The 17,459-nt window shown below is 36.7% G+C and overlaps 2 protein-coding genes across 9 annotated transcripts in view; both read left to right on the top strand.

Annotated features, from left to right (window-relative positions):
* sec31a (SEC31 homolog A, COPII coat complex component) overlaps positions 1 to 6,405 on the top strand; it is a 29,029-nt gene extending 22,624 nt beyond the window's left edge. For 5 of the 8 annotated variants that reach the window (XM_038286980.1, XM_038286976.1, XM_038286983.1 and 2 more), the window contains 5 exons: positions 1,308 to 1,363; positions 2,107 to 2,355; positions 2,442 to 2,561; positions 2,634 to 2,705; positions 5,045 to 6,405. In XM_038286980.1, the coding sequence (XP_038142908.1) occupies positions 1,308 to 1,363; positions 2,107 to 2,355; positions 2,442 to 2,561; positions 2,634 to 2,705; positions 5,045 to 5,224 (677 nt within the window). In that variant the 3' untranslated portion in view covers positions 5,225 to 6,405. The remainder of the gene's footprint in view (positions 1 to 1,307; positions 1,364 to 2,106; positions 2,356 to 2,441; positions 2,562 to 2,633; positions 2,706 to 5,044) is intronic. The other 3 variants (XM_038286979.1, XM_038286977.1, XM_038286982.1) reach the window with 1 other exon arrangement.
* A 1,388-nt stretch (positions 6,406 to 7,793) lies between these two features.
* Positions 7,794 to 17,459, top strand: LOC119784766 (transmembrane protein 150C-like). Its single transcript, XM_038286988.1, has 8 exons — positions 7,794 to 7,921; positions 10,793 to 10,893; positions 13,498 to 13,551; positions 13,630 to 13,665; positions 13,734 to 13,801; positions 14,624 to 14,751; positions 14,853 to 15,036; positions 17,092 to 17,459. Exons 2-8 carry the CDS (start codon positions 10,820 to 10,822, stop codon positions 17,262 to 17,264), a joined length of 717 nt encoding a protein of 238 aa, XP_038142916.1. The 5' UTR covers positions 7,794 to 7,921; positions 10,793 to 10,819; the 3' UTR covers positions 17,265 to 17,459.

The raw sequence follows: 17,459 nt of genomic DNA, 5'->3' as shown, positions 1-17,459 counted from the left end.
GATATTCTTTTATTGTTAGTAATCAAACATTTCCTTTTTTTATATATTTGAATCTAAAACTGCAGTAAACTATGAGATTAATGACAATGATTAAAACTTTCATTATCCCTAAAATGTAGAATCAGAAGATACTTAAAAAGAAACCTACATCTGATATATTATAACATTAAATGTATTCATATAAAGCTATTTAAACATATCTATACTAGAGCTGTTAGGTATAGATAAAAAAAAAGTATCATGATATAACCCTTTCATATCAGTCAATTATTGTTTTATTTACTTTAAAAAAAGTTTAAAAGTCAATCAGGCCCTCTACTAACAGTTTAGCCTAGAGATGTTGAGAGGCTGAATCCTTTAATCTGCCTTCATCCCCCAGAATAACGTAGTTCAGTGGGATTACGTACAATTTTTAGTTATTATTGAGCAAGTGTCTTTTACAAAAGAGTATAATCTTGATTTTTAGCTGCCCCTAACTTGTACTTTTTTCTGCAAGAGTAGATAAACACCATCTGACCTTTTTTTGTCTTGTTTCTAAAAATAGAAATGAGCAAATTTAGGTGATAATCTACTTTATTTCCTCTTTATTCCCAAACTTTTCTACAGATACTCAGATGGGATGATCTTTTGTCTTTCCCATTTTAAAAGCAAAATAGTCTACAGAGTCTGCATTTATACATCAGAAACACAGAAAAAAACTTACTAGTTGTTTTTATCTATAAACAATATGTTTAATTTCTAAATAATTTGAATAAAAAGGGGTGAAAATCATATTATTTTTAGAATAATTACTTCTTAAAGCAACACTGTGTGACTTTAAGCCACCAAAGACATTTAGGAGAGATATCGATGCTAGCTCACTGATTGGCTGAGAGCAAAGAGGGCGGACAGTAAATGAAATGGAAATTGAATCACTTCTAATCATATGATGTTAATTTGCATGACTTTCTGTCACTAATGATTTGAAATTAAATATCTTATAAAGACTATTCTAGAAATCATCTCCTTAACTAGAACTTGATCTGACAAATAAATCAAGCTTCAGTCTGCAATTTAATTTACTTTAAGCTGATGGAGATCTGATCATTTGATAATATGCTGACTGTAAAATTATTAATGTTGCTTTTCAGTTCAAAAGCCTTAGATTATATGAAAGATTCTGTATTTATGTTTCAGAAGTTTTTTTTTTATTCTGTATTTTTTTGGCTAAATTAAAAAAAATAAGAGTGTATATTGTAGTTGTTTATAAATGATTCAGAGATGTTCAGAAGCAGAAACAAGCAGCTGAGGAGTGTTTTTCTCTGTAGGACCTCAGAACGGTTGGAACGACCCTCCAGCTCTGACCCGAGCACCAAAGAAGAAGGTAAACCTGCATTAATGACTTACAATAGGGGAATGCAATCTCTACTAAAACAACAAAGGGTTTACTATTTTTAGGAATTATTACTATTTTTACCGATTTTCCTACTTTTTAGGAAAATCGGCAAAGCTAAACACTGTTTTTTCCCGGTTAGGAGAGCAATGATACTGGAAAGGCAGGTTTATTTCTATAGCACCTTTCATGTAGAGAGAAAAGATAAGAAAAGTATGTTGTTGTAGCATTATAATCTCAGGTAAAGAAACATTGGAGCAGATGCTAAAATGAAAGATGTTTTAGTTAAAGGTACAGTGGAGGATGTTCTTTTTCCGGTTCGATTATTAAAATAAATGGCGGTCCTACATGCTAATCTCCATTTTCACTTACTAGTGGTGAGTCTGACCTAGTGGAAAAATTAAAAATGTTCTTATGTAAATTAAGCTTGTATGCACGATGCAAACAGCAACTTTTAAACAGAGCATGCACCAGATGAAATGGGCTTGTTTATGATCTCAAACGCGTTTAATAGGCGTTCCCTCTCGGGAGCAGGTACAGGGTTCTGCATCTGCATTTCTTTTTAAAGTGGAGAGGGCTGGTCTTTTCATAATTTCGCAAAAATCCTCCACTATACTTTTAACATTTAAAACCTCAAAATAAGGACAAAGCAACTGAACTGTAAGTTAATGTCAGTTTGTGACCAACTCCTCTTTAAATCTTTCGTTCTGACTGAAGTGGTCTAATTAATCCAGCAGGTCCCAGAGAACTACACCCCACCTGCTCCCATCACCGCCCCTATTTTGACCCCGCTGGGCGCCGACCCACACACACAACCCATTTCCTCTGGAACCCCACAGGCAATGGTGCAGGGTCACCATGGTAATCAGGTCCAGTACGCAGGCATGCATCAGACCCAGCTCCCCTCTCAAAGCATGAATCCTACAAATCCAAACTCCAACATGGAGGGCGCACCTGGAGCACCAACTGGAGATGCCATCCAGGTAATGCAGACCTCAGGTGAAGCTGAATCTAACGATGAGATGATCATTCCTTTCATTTTCCCCTCTCTGTTTCTGAACTGCCTCAGCCTCTGCAATCAATCCCTGCTGAGAAGATCACAAAGAAGCCCATCCCTGATGAGCACCTGGTCCTAAAGACCACATTCGAAGGGCTGATCCAGAAATGCTTGACTGTAGCTACAGATCCTGTGAGTCTTAGTCTGCGTCCAGCTCTGTCTGATACACGTGAATCTGTGTCTCATCATTTTATCTGTTTACAGCAAACCAAGAGGAAACTGGACGATGCCAACAAACGCTTGGAAGCTCTCTATGACAAACTTAGAGAGCAGACGGTGAGTTTCCAAAGAGCTTCTACAACTTTTAACTTCCACTACACAGGTAAAGGTTTTCACAACCAAAGTAAGGCGCCACAAATCCTAATCGGAGCATCCCTAATATCAGCAGTAATGTTGGCTAAACATTCAATTTTCTTTTTCTTTTTTTATCTGGTTCGAATCCAAAAACGTATTTTCCATTCAGATAGTATTCATTAGCACTGTGCTAAAATCGCTTATTAGCTTAGTATTTCACTCAAATGAATTTCACAATCTAATAAAAATGTATATGGACACAAAAATCATATTGTACCATTTATGGACATGAGATGCACCGATATCTGGGCTAATCGTATCGGCTGATATCAGAAACGGATTCACTATTGAGTTAATGAACCATTTATTTTGCTATGCGAGTGAAAACTTTAGCTTTGTCATAAATATTGTTTAAAAAAGGTAACAGATTAACACAGATATAAATTTACTTTATACTATTTAATACTATTTATACTATTTAATAAAAAATAAGCTCACTGAGTTGGATCTCTTAATATTAAATAGATGTCCAATTGAGTGAATTAGTAAATATCGAGCCGATACAGATTGGTCCTGGTGCTTTTAGTTCAGTGATTTAAATTTGATTGTGGATTCAACGTTCTTTTCAGCTTTTATTTCTAAAAATAACATTACCGTCTTGAGAGAATGAGAGCGGAGCGGCAGAAATAGGGTGAAGCACAGAGCAGTTTTCAATTCAAAGGCTGGAAGATTTCGCTCTGCTCCAGTTCGTTACAATGCGTTCACAACGGAGCCGGTTAAAAACCACAATACACATGTATCGGTCGCATCATTAAATCAAGCACCGTGTGTCTCAGGGTCCTGGCATAATTACATGAAGGAAAAATGTCAGAAAGGGCCGGATTTATCAAGATCCAATTTTTGCGTAAAGTAATTTGCGCTCGCAAACTGGAATTTTGCGCGAGGGGCTGAACCATGGTTTGCGGGTGATTTAACAAGAGTGATTGCGTAACTGGTGGCAGGTGCAAAACTGTTGGAGACGCCCTATTTAAATGATGGTTTTGCGCGTTTTGTGGTTTGCGGCAAAGTAGTTTGTAGTTTGTACAAACTAGTGCATTAAGAAATCTAAATCTTACAGTGATATATAAAGAAAAAACTTAGGCAACCTTTATTCCCTAAGGTGGTATGTGGCTGAATTTCTACTTCACTGCAGTAAAAAAACAACAACAACAAAAAAACAGGTGTTTTGTATTGGCCTGTAGAAAAATGCACATACCAAATGGCTCACAAGAAGTGACTGTGGATGAGATTACTGCGCGTACGCATCCCCGCAGCATTGGCATGTTGCTCCACAGGCGCAGGGGGAGAACCCCGACCCCGTCGGACAGCACTTCTGAAAAACGAGATTGGGAGATCCCAGCTCTCGCTGCAACCGTACGCTGGAATGACCCAGATGCAAAAAAGTGCAATGTTGCAAGGAGTTTTGTGATATCTGGTATTGCGTGGGTCCTCCTTGTGGCTGGCTCCAAATCCATTCGGAGTTCCCCCAACAGCTCCAAAATGGCAATGCTGGATAAACGATATGTTTTGATGATCGTTTCCTCCTTCATTGCAAAAATATTCATACGGAGTGAAAAAATGCGTTCTCTGCGTCTCCTTGCTTCATTTCCATGTCTCCTTCTTGCGACAATAACCGCTGCCATGTGTGCGCAATTACGCATACAGACCATTTGCACCTTCTTTTGAAACGTGTTAAATATAGAGTCAGATACCGTTAGCAAAATTGCTTTCAGGTTTGATAAATCACTTTGCGAGTGCTAAATTAATATATTTACATGTTCTCCTCCCACAAGACGCACTTTTGCGTGTAAACGCCCCATATTGCATATTCATTGCAGAAAAAGTACTAAATGGATAAGAGGCGCTATTTAGCACGTTTTAAAGACCAAATCCTTTTAGCACGCTGTTGATAGATCAGTTTGTACATTTTTTAGCGTGCGCAGTGAAATAGCTCACGTTTTTATACACGCAAACCTTTGATAGATCCGGCCCAAAATGCCTTCTCCTGAAAATATGAGGGGGCATGGAGCGATTTCCCCGGAGCGGCAGGAAAATGAATAATGAGCGCGGAGCGGATCTTGAGCGGAGCGTCCTAGCGTAACTTTGAGCGACGGGGTGAATGAGCGAACATCCTCCTGAGCGGGGAACGCTGCGTTCACATGCTCTGGTCTTGACTAACATTTATTTTAACCAAGTAGAACCATATTAATAAATGCTATAAAAAAACTGCATCATTAAACTCTGTATGACTTTGGCCTAACTGTTGTTATTTTTCTGCTCAGCTGTCTCCTGCCATCATAGGAGGGCTTCACAACATCGCGAGGACCATCGAGTCTCGTTCCTACACGGAGGGCCTCAACATCCACACCCACATCGTCAGCAACAGCAACTTCAGCGAGACGTCGGCCTTTATGCCCGTACTGAAGGTGGTGCTGACGCAGGCCAACAAGCTTGGCGTTTGAGGTCCGAGTGGCCCGAGGCGGAGCAGAGTCCATCATCCGCTTCTTCCGCCTTCATTTGACTTGAGCTGCAAATGACTTCTGAGTTTTTCAACAGTAATGCTCAGCTTTTCCTTTGTGCCATTCGTGTTTTTTACGATGCAACTCCAAACAAGCCATGCGGTCAGTCGCGCTCAGTGGTGAAAGTAACTACGGGGTCAAATAAAGGGCTTACAGAAACACCATGTCGACCTTTACGTTGGCTGGCAAACTCCAAAAAAAGGGGTTTGAGTCAAATGCAAAATGATGGTGAAATCGGGGGAAGTTGATTAATATGCAAAACTCTTTTTAAGGTAAAATCAAATCAAACGAATTGCTAAAAGAACATAAGGGATGTTTAAGGGCATGTCTGCGTTCCAAATCAGTGTTATGATCTCCCAAATTAAAGCTACTAATGATTCATGGATTTCTGCTGCATGCTTTAAGCTAAGATTCATGCAATAATACAGGTTTTAGATTTAGGAAAACTTAGCTTGTTAATTTTTATCTGTGCACTACATCAGCGCTTTGTTACTTTATGGTCCAGGATCTCATCCATGGTTAGATTTTAGCTGCAGGCTTACGTCGGTTTTGCTGCTTACAGACATCTTGCTTTTTTTTTATTCAATCTGCAGCTATTAAAAACTGGGCATTATATAATCGTTGCCAGTTGCTGTTTAAATACGTTTGTGTTGTCAGCTCACTTACTTTCACCACTGGTGTCACTGCAGTCAACACATTGGACCAGCCTGTTGTCAGTCTGCAGCAGTGGAGTCCCTGGTGTTGAGAATTTTCAGGTTTTATTTCATTTTGTTTGATTTCGTTTTTTGTTTGTCCTTTTTTTTTTTTTAGCTGTGTAATCATGATGCTCAGCCATGTGCAATGAACTTTACAGAAACAAGCTTTTTATGGTATTTCAACCAAACGCATGCTCTCACACATGCTCGACTGTCTTTAAAGAGTCGGAGGTAATTATGTGCTAATTAATCGGACCTCAGAGGGAAACTGGAAGGAGGCTTGTACTTGATATTCATTCCAGCAATGATGAGGGCCGCAGCCTGAGTGGTCGACCTCACTTTCTGTTCTGTTCTAGAAGAAAACAAGTCTTTGTTGTTTTTTGACTGACTACAGGCAATATTTTCAATAAATAGTATTTATTTACAGAATATCTTGTATGTTTTTCTTTTTTGTATTAGTAATTGAACTACACTGGATTTTAATTTTAAGAAATAACTGATATAAAATTAAATGAAAACAAAGCTGAAACAGAGCAACTCTTTTTAAGGGGGAATTTTCACAGCTCATTTGTTGCACTAATACACTTTAGCTAAGATTAATTATACTGAGAAGATTAATATTAATGTATTTACTTTGAAAAACTTATCCAGTGTAAATAATAACTTTTCATAGTTTCCCTGCAAAAGTCCAGAATAGAATCTCTGTTAAAGATTAGGGTGATGGAAAGGAGTCCTTTGAACCTCCACAGAGATGCAAAGAAAAAAAATCCATTATACCAAATAAAGATCTCTAGGTAAAAGTTTACTTTAAAAAATAAATGAATAAACAATTTTTTTTTTTTTTTTTTTTTAGGAGCAGGGTGACAAATGCTCCTTTTAAGCAATTTATCTATACAGAAAAACCTTAACGTTTATTAAAATACTTCAGTTACAATTTAATATTCAGATTGAATTATAGCCATTCTCATCTTATTGTCATTAAAATGTATAAATGAATGAAAATTTAATTCTTTGGGCCAACATAAAAAATAATCTGTCTTTTAATAAAGTTATAAAGAAACCAAATAGGAATATATCTTTCAAAATACGAAACCTATTTTCTCTTCATGTGTGCATAGATATATCTAATTTTGTTGTTCTAAATAAGCTCTTATTATTTTGAGAAGATGATGTTTAATGTAAAGTTTAAAGTTAATGTATATTTAACTTTTTTGGAAGGATAATTTTCCCTCAAAATTACATTGAAAATGTAAATGATGCTCTTCAGTCCATCTTTATTGCCTTTTTAAAGCTTGCATCAATTTTTTTATTTTTTATTTTTGGAGGGGTGGGATTGATATTGCACCCACCCCCCGGTGGGTGCAATATCAATGTCTTTCACGGGGCCCCAAATTCCAGGTGGCTCCCCTGCCCACTACAGATATTTAGTCATTAACATCCTTATTCACATGTTCAATTTTCCTATTGTATGATCACACTTACGGATTGCATCTAAGAATATCAAACATATTTTCAATTTAAATTATATCTATGAAATAATACATTACAGCAAACAATGGATTCAATCATATTATAGGTCATTAAATCAGGATCAGTTTAGCCTGTCAGAGAAGCTGCCTGTAGTGGTTTTAAACCCAGCAGATGTCGATATTATGTGACAGTTTCGACACAGTATCGATACAATGTTGAAACGCCTCATAAACCCATTACTCAGTCAGACCTTTTCCCTTTATAATAAACTGAACAATAAAAAGAGGGGCAAGGCTGGACCATAAAAGTTGGGGGGTGTTTTGCCCTTTGTCCGTTTTTCTCCTGGTTTCAAAATCAAGCTTTTACTTGGAAATCCCTGATAGGTTTCATTTTTCAGCAGGAGGAGTTAATGTTTGGCATTAAGGGTAGTCATCCTCCTTTAGATCAAGCAGAACTGGTTACCTGAGCAGGAAAGGTAAGATCTGACAGATTCACTCACATTTATTGTTATTTCTATGAATTCAGAGTAGGGCTGAAACAATGGGATTAATCGTGGTTAATCGATTATTTCAATAATCGCCATCTAATTTAGTAATCGATTAATCGTTAACTGGAGTGTAGAGACTGTAAAATATGCCTTTAGCTGACTAAGAGCAGCAATTATACCAAAAACAATAAAACAATATATAAAAATGTTACATTTAAAATAAAAAAAAGTGTTTTTATCTGTGAATATGCTCTTTCCAGAACTCCTCAAGTGGAAAAGTTTCAGTTTCTCCTGGTTTCATTTTGTAAAAAGTCTTCTTTAAGGAACCTTTTGCTTTCCGATTATTAATAGATTAATCTGGGGAAAAAAAATCAAAGATCAATGGATTTTCAAAATAATCGTTAGTTGAAATAATTCAGAGCTAATGAGGTTTGTTTTTATTTTCGCTGCCGTAAACCACCTGAATACAGGGGCGCTGATCTCTATTTACTGATCACTGTGATGTTATTCTGTCTGACATAGTCTATGTCAGACAGAATAACATAGTTTGGGTTCTTTATTGGCCTTTAATACCCAATAGCTGTCTATGTCTCTGAAATCGGAATTGTTGGCCTGCCTCAATAAGCGAGATGTTTCGTTCCCCTGTACGGGTGTGGGGGTTGCAATGATAGTGGGAAGGAATAGACTATTGCTGCATTGTAGGTTTTTGAAAACTGAAACCTGAGTCTATCCCCTCTGTTTAAGGTTGTTTTTTTATTTCTTAAGATAGATGGCTTCCTTCACACCCCTCACAAACCACCTGTCTTCTTTGTCCAAAATGTGAACTTCTGGTCCTCAAAAGAATTGCTCTATTACGCATTGTACGCAAATGCAAAACAGAGAATTATTCACTCATTGAATATTAGCAGCAGTGTACCGACCAGCAAAAACACGTTTATTTTATCTTTTAAAAATGAAAATCAGCTTCCTATTATAGTGTTATGTCTTGGATGCAGAGACACATTATTAGTTTCCCTGAATGTTGAGAGAAGAAGCTTCTATAGCTAAAAACATGTGAGTCTATATTAATTTAAAATAAGACACGTAGTAGTAAAAAACGTGTGGGAATTTAAATTTGGTTAGATTTAGTTTTATTGTTTAAAATCATAGAAAACATTGGCTGTGGTTCAGATAATGACTCAACTGGAATGGAGATAATTTTGTTGGAATCAAAGAGAACATTTTATAAATGGAAAAAAAAAGAGATTGTATATGAAATTTAAAAACACAAAAATAAAAATAAAAATAGCAATCTGGAATTGAAACTTATGTTGATATATATATATATATATATATATATATATATATATATATATATATATATATATATATATATATATATATATATATATATATATATATATATATATATATATATGTGTGTGTGTGTGTGTGTGTGTGTGTGTGTGTGTGTGTGTGTGTGTGTATAGCAACATAAAATAATAACATTTGAAAAAATACAGTAATGAAATACATTTAAAGAACGTTAAAAAAAGATATGCTGAGAAAACAGAAAAGTAACATTATCTTCATTTAACTTTTTTAAAGTTTCATTTATTGATTTTGTGTTTCAAAATTTTAATTTACAAAAAATATATAGGCCTATATGTTTTTAATAATCATTTAATAAAAGTTTTATTCGTGTTTAGAAATGATGGAACAAAATTCACATATATCAGAGCTCTGATGTTCTGGAATCTTCTTTTCATGACTGACCAAAGATATTGTTGATTCCTAAACTTTGGGAAGCATTTTCCTTCATCACAGTTTTGGTTTAACTGTTAAAAACTAAACATCCATTAAACAGCTTTAAAAATATAAAAGATAAAGTCTGGATAATTCTTATTTCTTTGCCTAATAAAGCCTTTTTTATGAAAACAGTAACACATAGAAGGGAGGTAAGAAAAAAAATCAATCCATGGGGAACAGGAGTATTTTATTGCTGCTGCTTGTGGTTTTGCTTTGGCACAGTGTTGTATAAAGTACTGAAATGTCGGAGTCAAGTAAAAGTATAAGTACCTCTCCAAAATATGACTTTGGTAAAAGTCCAAGTCACCGACTGAAATGTTACTTGAGTAAAAGTCTTAAAGTATCTAAAATGGCTTGTACTTACGTATAAGAATTACTGTAAAAATAGATGTACTCAAGTAATGTAGTGAAAAGTAAGTGCAGTTTGAATGACATTTTTTTACACTTTGAAGGCGTATCCTATTGGTGTTGATGAACAAGCCGAGGCCAGACCCGACTTTGTAGTCAGTAGGTGGGGTCAAAACACTTGCGTTTCTCTCGCTCTCTTGCTCGTTTTTTTTTTTTTTTTTTTTTTACTTAGTAACTAAACCAAACATTGAAAATGTATCGGAGTAAATTTATGCAATTAAGTTAGTAAATGTAGTGACGTAAAAGTGAAAGTTCTCAAAAAAAATTTATACTCTTGGAAAGTATAAAGTACTCCAAAATATGCTTAAGTACAGTATTGAAGTATTTTTACTTCGTTACTATACCACACTGCTTTGGCAGCTACTTCTATGCTGGAACTGACAGTAAAAGGTTAACTAATCCTCTAATATCTGGTTCATGTTTTAAAATTTTGTTTTTGGTAGGCTGCCTGTTATGACCATCTGCTGCTGAGAGCCTATTTAACTTTCCTAACATGGATTTTTGGGGGATTGTTTGCCTGTTTGTGTATCTGTTTAAACAGCTGGTTAATCCACACCTTTTCCTGCCGGCGTCGTCCAGCTGCTGAAGGCCTTCCTAACAGATCAAACAGTTTATGCTTTAAAAGTAACAAAAATCTCAGTGCTTATATGTTTTGTAATACAGGTTTTTTCTGACGTCATAAGCACCAAAATGTGGAGCTGCAGACCGTTGGTCCTTCTGCCTCTTATCTTCTCAGTGTTTACTGCTGCTGGGCTTTGGATTGTGTAAGTTCAACCTATTTTCTACTTCTATCCATCAACCAATTAGATAAAAAGTAAACAGTAAATACAGTAGAAGAGACACCTAATAGAAAGAACTGTGACTGTCAGGTCTGGTGGAAGTTAGTTGTGGAACGAAGTGCAGAGATGAATTTTGCAAGAGCTGCAAATTCCAGGAACTACAAATACAGGAAACCAAAAACCAGGAGAAGCCAGGGGAAAACACACAAGAGGAGTTAAGTAACGACAAAGAGTAACCAGAACCGAGGAACTGCACAGCTACAGTATACAGGTCCTTCACAAAATATTAGCATATTGTGATACAGTTAATTATTTTCCATAATATAATGATAAAAATTGAACATTGATATATTTTTAGATTCGTTGCACAGTAACTGAAATATTGAAGGTCTTTTATTGTCTTAATATGGCTGATTTTGGCATACATCTCACAAAATTAGCATATCATGAAAAAGGTCTCTATGCACCTAATCATCTGAATCAACAAATTAAACACCTGCAAAAGATTCCTGAGGCTTTTAAAACTCGCAGCCTGGTTCATCACTCAAAACCCCAATCATGGGTAAGACTGCCGACCTGACTGCTGTCCAGAAGGACGTCACTGACACCCTCAAGCAAGAGGCTATGGCACAGAAAGATATTTCTGAACCAATAGGCTGTTCCCTGAGTGCTGTATCAAGGCACCTCAGTGGGAAGGAAAAAGCGTGGCAGAAAACGCTGCACAACGAGAAGAGGTGACCGGACCCTGAGGAAGATTGTGGAGAAAGGCCGATTCCAGACCTTGGGGGACCTGAGGAAGCAGTGGACTGAGTCTGGAGTAGAAACATCCAGAAACATCTAGCAGGAAATGGGCTACAGGTGCCACATGGTCAAGCCACTTTAGAACCAGAAACAGCGGCAGAGGCGCCTGACCTGGGCTACAGAGAAGCAGCACTGGACTGTTACTCAGTTTTTCATTTCATTTGGAACTCAAGGTGTCAGAGTCTGGAGGAAGACTGGGGAGAAGGAAATGCCAAAATGCCAGAAGTCCAGTGTCATCTACCCACAGTCAGTGATGGTCTGGGGCGCCATGTCAGCTGCTGGTGTTGATCCACTGTGTTTTATCAAGGGCAGAGTCAATGCAGCTATCAGGAGATTTTGAAGCACTTCATGCTTCCATCTGCTGAGAAGCTTTATGGTGATGAAGATTTCCTTTTTCAGCACGACCTGGCACCTGCTCACAGTGCCAAACCCCACTGATAAATGGTTTACTGACCATGGTATCACTGTGCTCAATTGGCCCGCAAACTCTCCCGACCTGAACCCCATAGAGAATATTTGGGATATTGTGAAGAGAAAGTTCAGAGACACAAGACCCAACACTGTGGATGAGCTAAAGGCTAAACGCTATGGAAGCATCCTGGGCCTCCATAACACCTCAGCAGCCCCACAGGCTGATTGCCTCCATGCCACGCCGCATTGAAGCAGTCATTTCTGCAAAACGATTCCCAACCAAGTATTGAGTGCATAACTGTACATAATCATTTGAAGGTTGACTTTTTTTGTATTAAGAACACTTTTCTTTCATTGGTCGGATGAAATATGCTAATTTTATTAGATAGGAATTTTGGGTTTTCATGAGCTCTATGCTAAAATAATCCGTATTAAGACAATAAAAGACCTGAAATATTTCAGTTAGAGTGCAATGAATCTAAAATATATGAATGGGCAAGTTTTATCATTACATTATGGAAAATAATGAACTTTATCACGATATGCTAATATTTTGAGACAGGGAGACAGAATAAAGACTGGGGTAATCAGCTGACGGGGAGCAGGTGTGGATAGAAGCAACTAGAAGACAGGGTGGAAAAGAGACTGACACAAGAGGGCAGCAGAGAGCAGCACAAAAACCACAACACTGCTTAAAAAGAACTTAAAAACAACTAGTGAGACAAAATTCGAAAGGCAACAATTACCAAGGAAATAGAATGACATATAGCACCTTTATGTCTTGAACTTTATGTCAAAAAGTTCACAAAGGGCAGGATCACAACAAGAACCTTTTAATAATTTCTAAAAAAAATAACATGTGCATCATAAAACTGTAAACGACACAAAAGATAAAGGATAGAAAGTACAGGAGAAGCAGTCTCAAGGACGAGGTTATTTATGTGTCTGTTTAATGAGGCCATTAAGGCTGTCTGGATTAGCACAGCAGTACAGAGCTAAGCTCCTTCACTACCCTGGATAGAGTTCTTTTTGTTGACCCCACCGAAGGTGAAGGAAAAAGCACTAGGAGCAGGAGGCATAGGCTATAATTTGAAGTATTTGGATTGAGCCCCAGTCAGAGAATTTATTCTGATAGAGAATCCTGTAGGCTGTCGCTAAAGATGAGGGTAATGTCATGGAGGCCTTTCAGCCACAAACACATGCAGCTCATCACTGATAAATCATTCAAAAAACAAGTGGCACATGCAATTTCCACAATTTCCCTATTTTGGGTTAAAACATTGGTTTTCTTTTCTATTCTTGACTCTGACTTGGAATCAAACATAGATAGACAGAGCTAAGCTCTCTTATTGCACCCATCTGTTTTTGCTTCTGCAGGTATTTTGTAGCTCTCCACAATAAGAAAGTGTTACCTCTGAGCTCAACGTACAGGTATGTGTTATACTCAAACATGTACAACAAATATGTACCCACCAGGAGTAAATAACATCTTGTTTTCATCTATTCTAGATATGGAAATACATCTGAATATCCTCCTTTCATAAGGTAAACATTGTCCTCATTCTCTCATTTATAAAACCAGAGCTGTTATACATCGACTTTGCTTTTTTCAGCCTCGCAGGCAATTTTCCACCCGCCAGCTGCCTCTTCAGTCAGGTCATGAACATGGCAGCGTTTGCAGGTAAAGACATTGATGATGGGCTTTAGAATCAAAGTTTAGAATCGAAAGAGTGCTTTATGAAAGAATTTCATACCACAAACTTGTGGAGGGTTTTAGGTGAACAAAGTAGAGCAGAATAATGAAAAAGGAAGCAAATTATATGGGATTTTTTTCAATAAAAATTAAGTTCAGCACTAATTACTACTTGTTCGATAAAATCTGGTGCAAACCAGCTGCATTCACAAGTCAAATAATTAGAGAACAAACATTCTGTGAAAGGTTCCAGAGGTTTATCAGAGACCAAAGAGTCCTAATGTAACCTTGGAGGAGCTGCAGACTTTTATAGCTCAGGTATCAGAATCTGTTAGCAACACATTTTTTTATTTAGATAAAATTAGTAGGAGTTATTTATGTAATAGACCAGATGCAACAGAAAATCTTGTTTATTGATTGATGTTGGCAACTCTGCTCTACATTGTTTAATATTAATTATTTTAACATAATTTGTTAATAGTTTATAGCCGTTTATCTGCGATGGAGAAGATTCAGATTTTCTTGCTAAAAATATTTTTTTGAACAAAACATGTTTATAAATGTAGGTTTGGAGAAAAACTTAATTGGTTCTCTTTTTAACAGATGAAGGTTTTCAATTGATTTTTCCCTCTGCTATTTTACTTCAGTGATCAACGGACGCCTTCTATTCATTTTGATATATCATAGTTTTATATTTCGGACCGTAAAGCTTTTAGAGGATGAGTAACCAGATAAGGATTGACTGATGTTTAATGTTTAATAGAAGCCTGCTGTGGCCTTCCCAGTTCTACTGGTTCTCTACTGTTTCAGGGTTCATCATAGCCGTCTTCAGGTACCTTCAGCTGAAGACCAAATTAGACAAGCAGTGGCTGAACATCACCAGTGTTCTGTCTTTCTCACTCGCCTGTTTCGGAATGACATTGGTGGGAAACTTCCAGGTAACCGCTGATCATTAGGTGAAAGCCCCCCCCCTGTCTGAACCATGGCGCACTGACCTGCTGTTGTTTTTTTTCTGTGCTTTGTTTTGTTTTATTTGCAGGTACTGGAGATGCCGTTCCTTCACGATATTGGCACTTTGCTGACGTTTGGACTGGGCACCTTGTACTGCTGGATTCAGTCTTACATCACGCTGAGAGTTAACCTGAAGAACGAGGGAAGGAAACTGGCTATCTGTCGTTTCCTGCTGTCTGCAGCCATCACTCTCTGCATTATACTAGAGTACTGTATCCTTTCACACAGAGCACTTGCTTATAGATAAAATTCAGCTCAAATACAATAAAAAAGGATGAAAGACATATATATATATTTAGTTTAGCAAAATTAACCTTTTTGATATATTGCACATGTAATAAGGGACAAATTAACATGAATCTACATCTAATGTTCATTGGAATCTGAATGAGATTCCTGAAGCAATCCTATTAGCAACTTATAATTTTGAAAAACCAGGAAAGAAAAGGAAAAGGATAGAAACTATTGTGGTGTGATTTTGATTTCCACCTACCCAGGACAACACTTGTTTTTTTTCTCTTTTTTTAACAACGTTTAGTCAGATGCAAATACAACAAAATATAGTTTAAAAAAAACACACACAAAAAAAATACTTCTGTGCATTCATAGCTAAAATTCAGCCTAATATAATATTTAGATGTACAGAGCCATGGGCAGTTCTAGACAGGGGCCAACGGGGGCCAGTGCCCCTGTAGATCACGTCCTGGCCCCTGTTATGGCCCCTGTACTGAAGACATAATACTCAAAGAAATTCTAATGATGATATGTGTTGGAACAGACATGGTTACTGCTCCTTTGGATCTATTTAAATGTTTTTTCTGTACAAATTCAGTTTTATTAATTATTTAAAAACAATAAGGAGATAGCTTTAGTGGTGTTGAGATAGAATCCCAGTTTTCATCTACTAAATGTAAAAAAAAAAAAAAAAACTCATACAAATTTATACAAAATAGTCATTTTAACTTAAATTAAGTCAAAAATATGTAAATTATGACTGCTTATTGACCTAAAAAGATATAGAATTTTAATTAAACCTAATTGAATATAAATTTCACATCATCCAGCAATCTTAATATATTTGAATCCCTTGCCCTGTTTTTTATTTCATGCTTTTCTGGGCCCCCATGAAAACACACTGGCCCCCTCCTGGCCCCCTGGTACATTTGGTCTAGAACCGCCACTGTACAAAGCTGACGATGTGGTGTCACGATTAAAAAAAACAATTAGCATATCAACTGAACACAGCCCAAACTCATGTCAAGTCAAAGTGTTTAATGACAGCAGCAAACCAATCTATAAAAGATTCAGTTTCAAATAGGTTATTGTGTCAGGGAGAGTCTTGATCCAAGGACTTTCCTTAAATTTCAATGCCACCATAAAAAACGTAACTTTCTTTTTGTTCCAATCCACCCCACGGCATCAGACCCAAGATATAACATTATGGATCAAATGGCAATTTTAACATAGTCTGACATTTTTTCTTTGAAACCCTTGTCAGAGGATTTTATTTTACCATTCTTTATTGTTTACAAAATAGCTGAATCAGATTCGACAAATAGTCTCTGTATACATAAACTGATATAAGTACAAATATCTTGGAATAAGAGCGTTTGCTTCACATTTGAGGAGGAAACAATGATCTGTCAATAAAATATGTATTTTGGTTCCTAAAATGAGATAATCCTACATGCAGCACTTCAAATAGGATAATTTAGAGATTTCCCCCTCTTATTTTAACCCAAAAAGTCATACCCCATCGGTTTACTTGTCTTTTCAAATCAAGAACTACACTTATTTCCAGAATATTTGTACTTACCTCTGATTCTCAAATGCATTTAGGCATGAACTTTGACTGGACCATTCTAACTCACTACATCCTCTAAAGTCCATCTGGTTGGTAAACCTGTGCCTTAGGCCTTCTGCTGACGCTAGCGGTTTTTAATCGCTATTATTGCTTCTTCCAACTAATATCGGCTCTGATTAGCTTCCCTGTCGGTTCTGAAGGAAAGCAGCTCCACAGCATGATGCTGCCACCACTGTAGGGTTCAGTGTTTGTTTTCCCTCACAACTATTTTTATAAAGGCATTCCAAAGCATTTTTCTGTAACCTGCAAAACTATGAGAAAATGTCACCAATGTGTTACAGGCATATTTTTTGCAAACATTTAAACTTCCAAAGATAAAAAAAAAGGAAGACTTTTTTTAAAAATTATTATTACATAAGCATTGTTTTATATTTCCTTTTTATCCTTAACTCTCCTGATACAGCCCTGATCATTATCCCACATATGCACTCAGTCCGATGCCAGTGGGCCCTGGTCATGTTGTTCCTCATCTTCATCGGCACTTTTTCCATCGACTTCCATCACTACCGCTTCAGGATGATGTGCAGAGACACCGTGGAGTTTCAGAATCAGCGGGAAGCTTACTATTTGTCCTAGAGAAAAATTGAGAAAGATTATTTTTAGCTGCAACCATCTGAAAATGTGATATGAGGGAGAAGAATACTTCATGGGTTTTATGTACTCAATCCCAACCTGAAGAAAATGGTCAAAGGTTAGAATAAATGGATCTATGATATTGGATGTTAAAAGTGAATTTCTCCATTGTGAAATCAATAAAGTTTACTGTTTTCA

The sequence above is a fragment of the Cyprinodon tularosa genome, unplaced genomic scaffold (assembly GCF_016077235.1).
Source record: "Cyprinodon tularosa strain WSP-4 unplaced genomic scaffold, ASM1607723v1 ctg233, whole genome shotgun sequence".
Taxonomy (NCBI): Eukaryota; Metazoa; Chordata; class Actinopteri; order Cyprinodontiformes; family Cyprinodontidae; genus Cyprinodon; species Cyprinodon tularosa.
The sequence above is the reverse complement of the archived record's forward strand: the minus strand, read 5'-3'. Positions and strand labels throughout refer to the sequence as shown.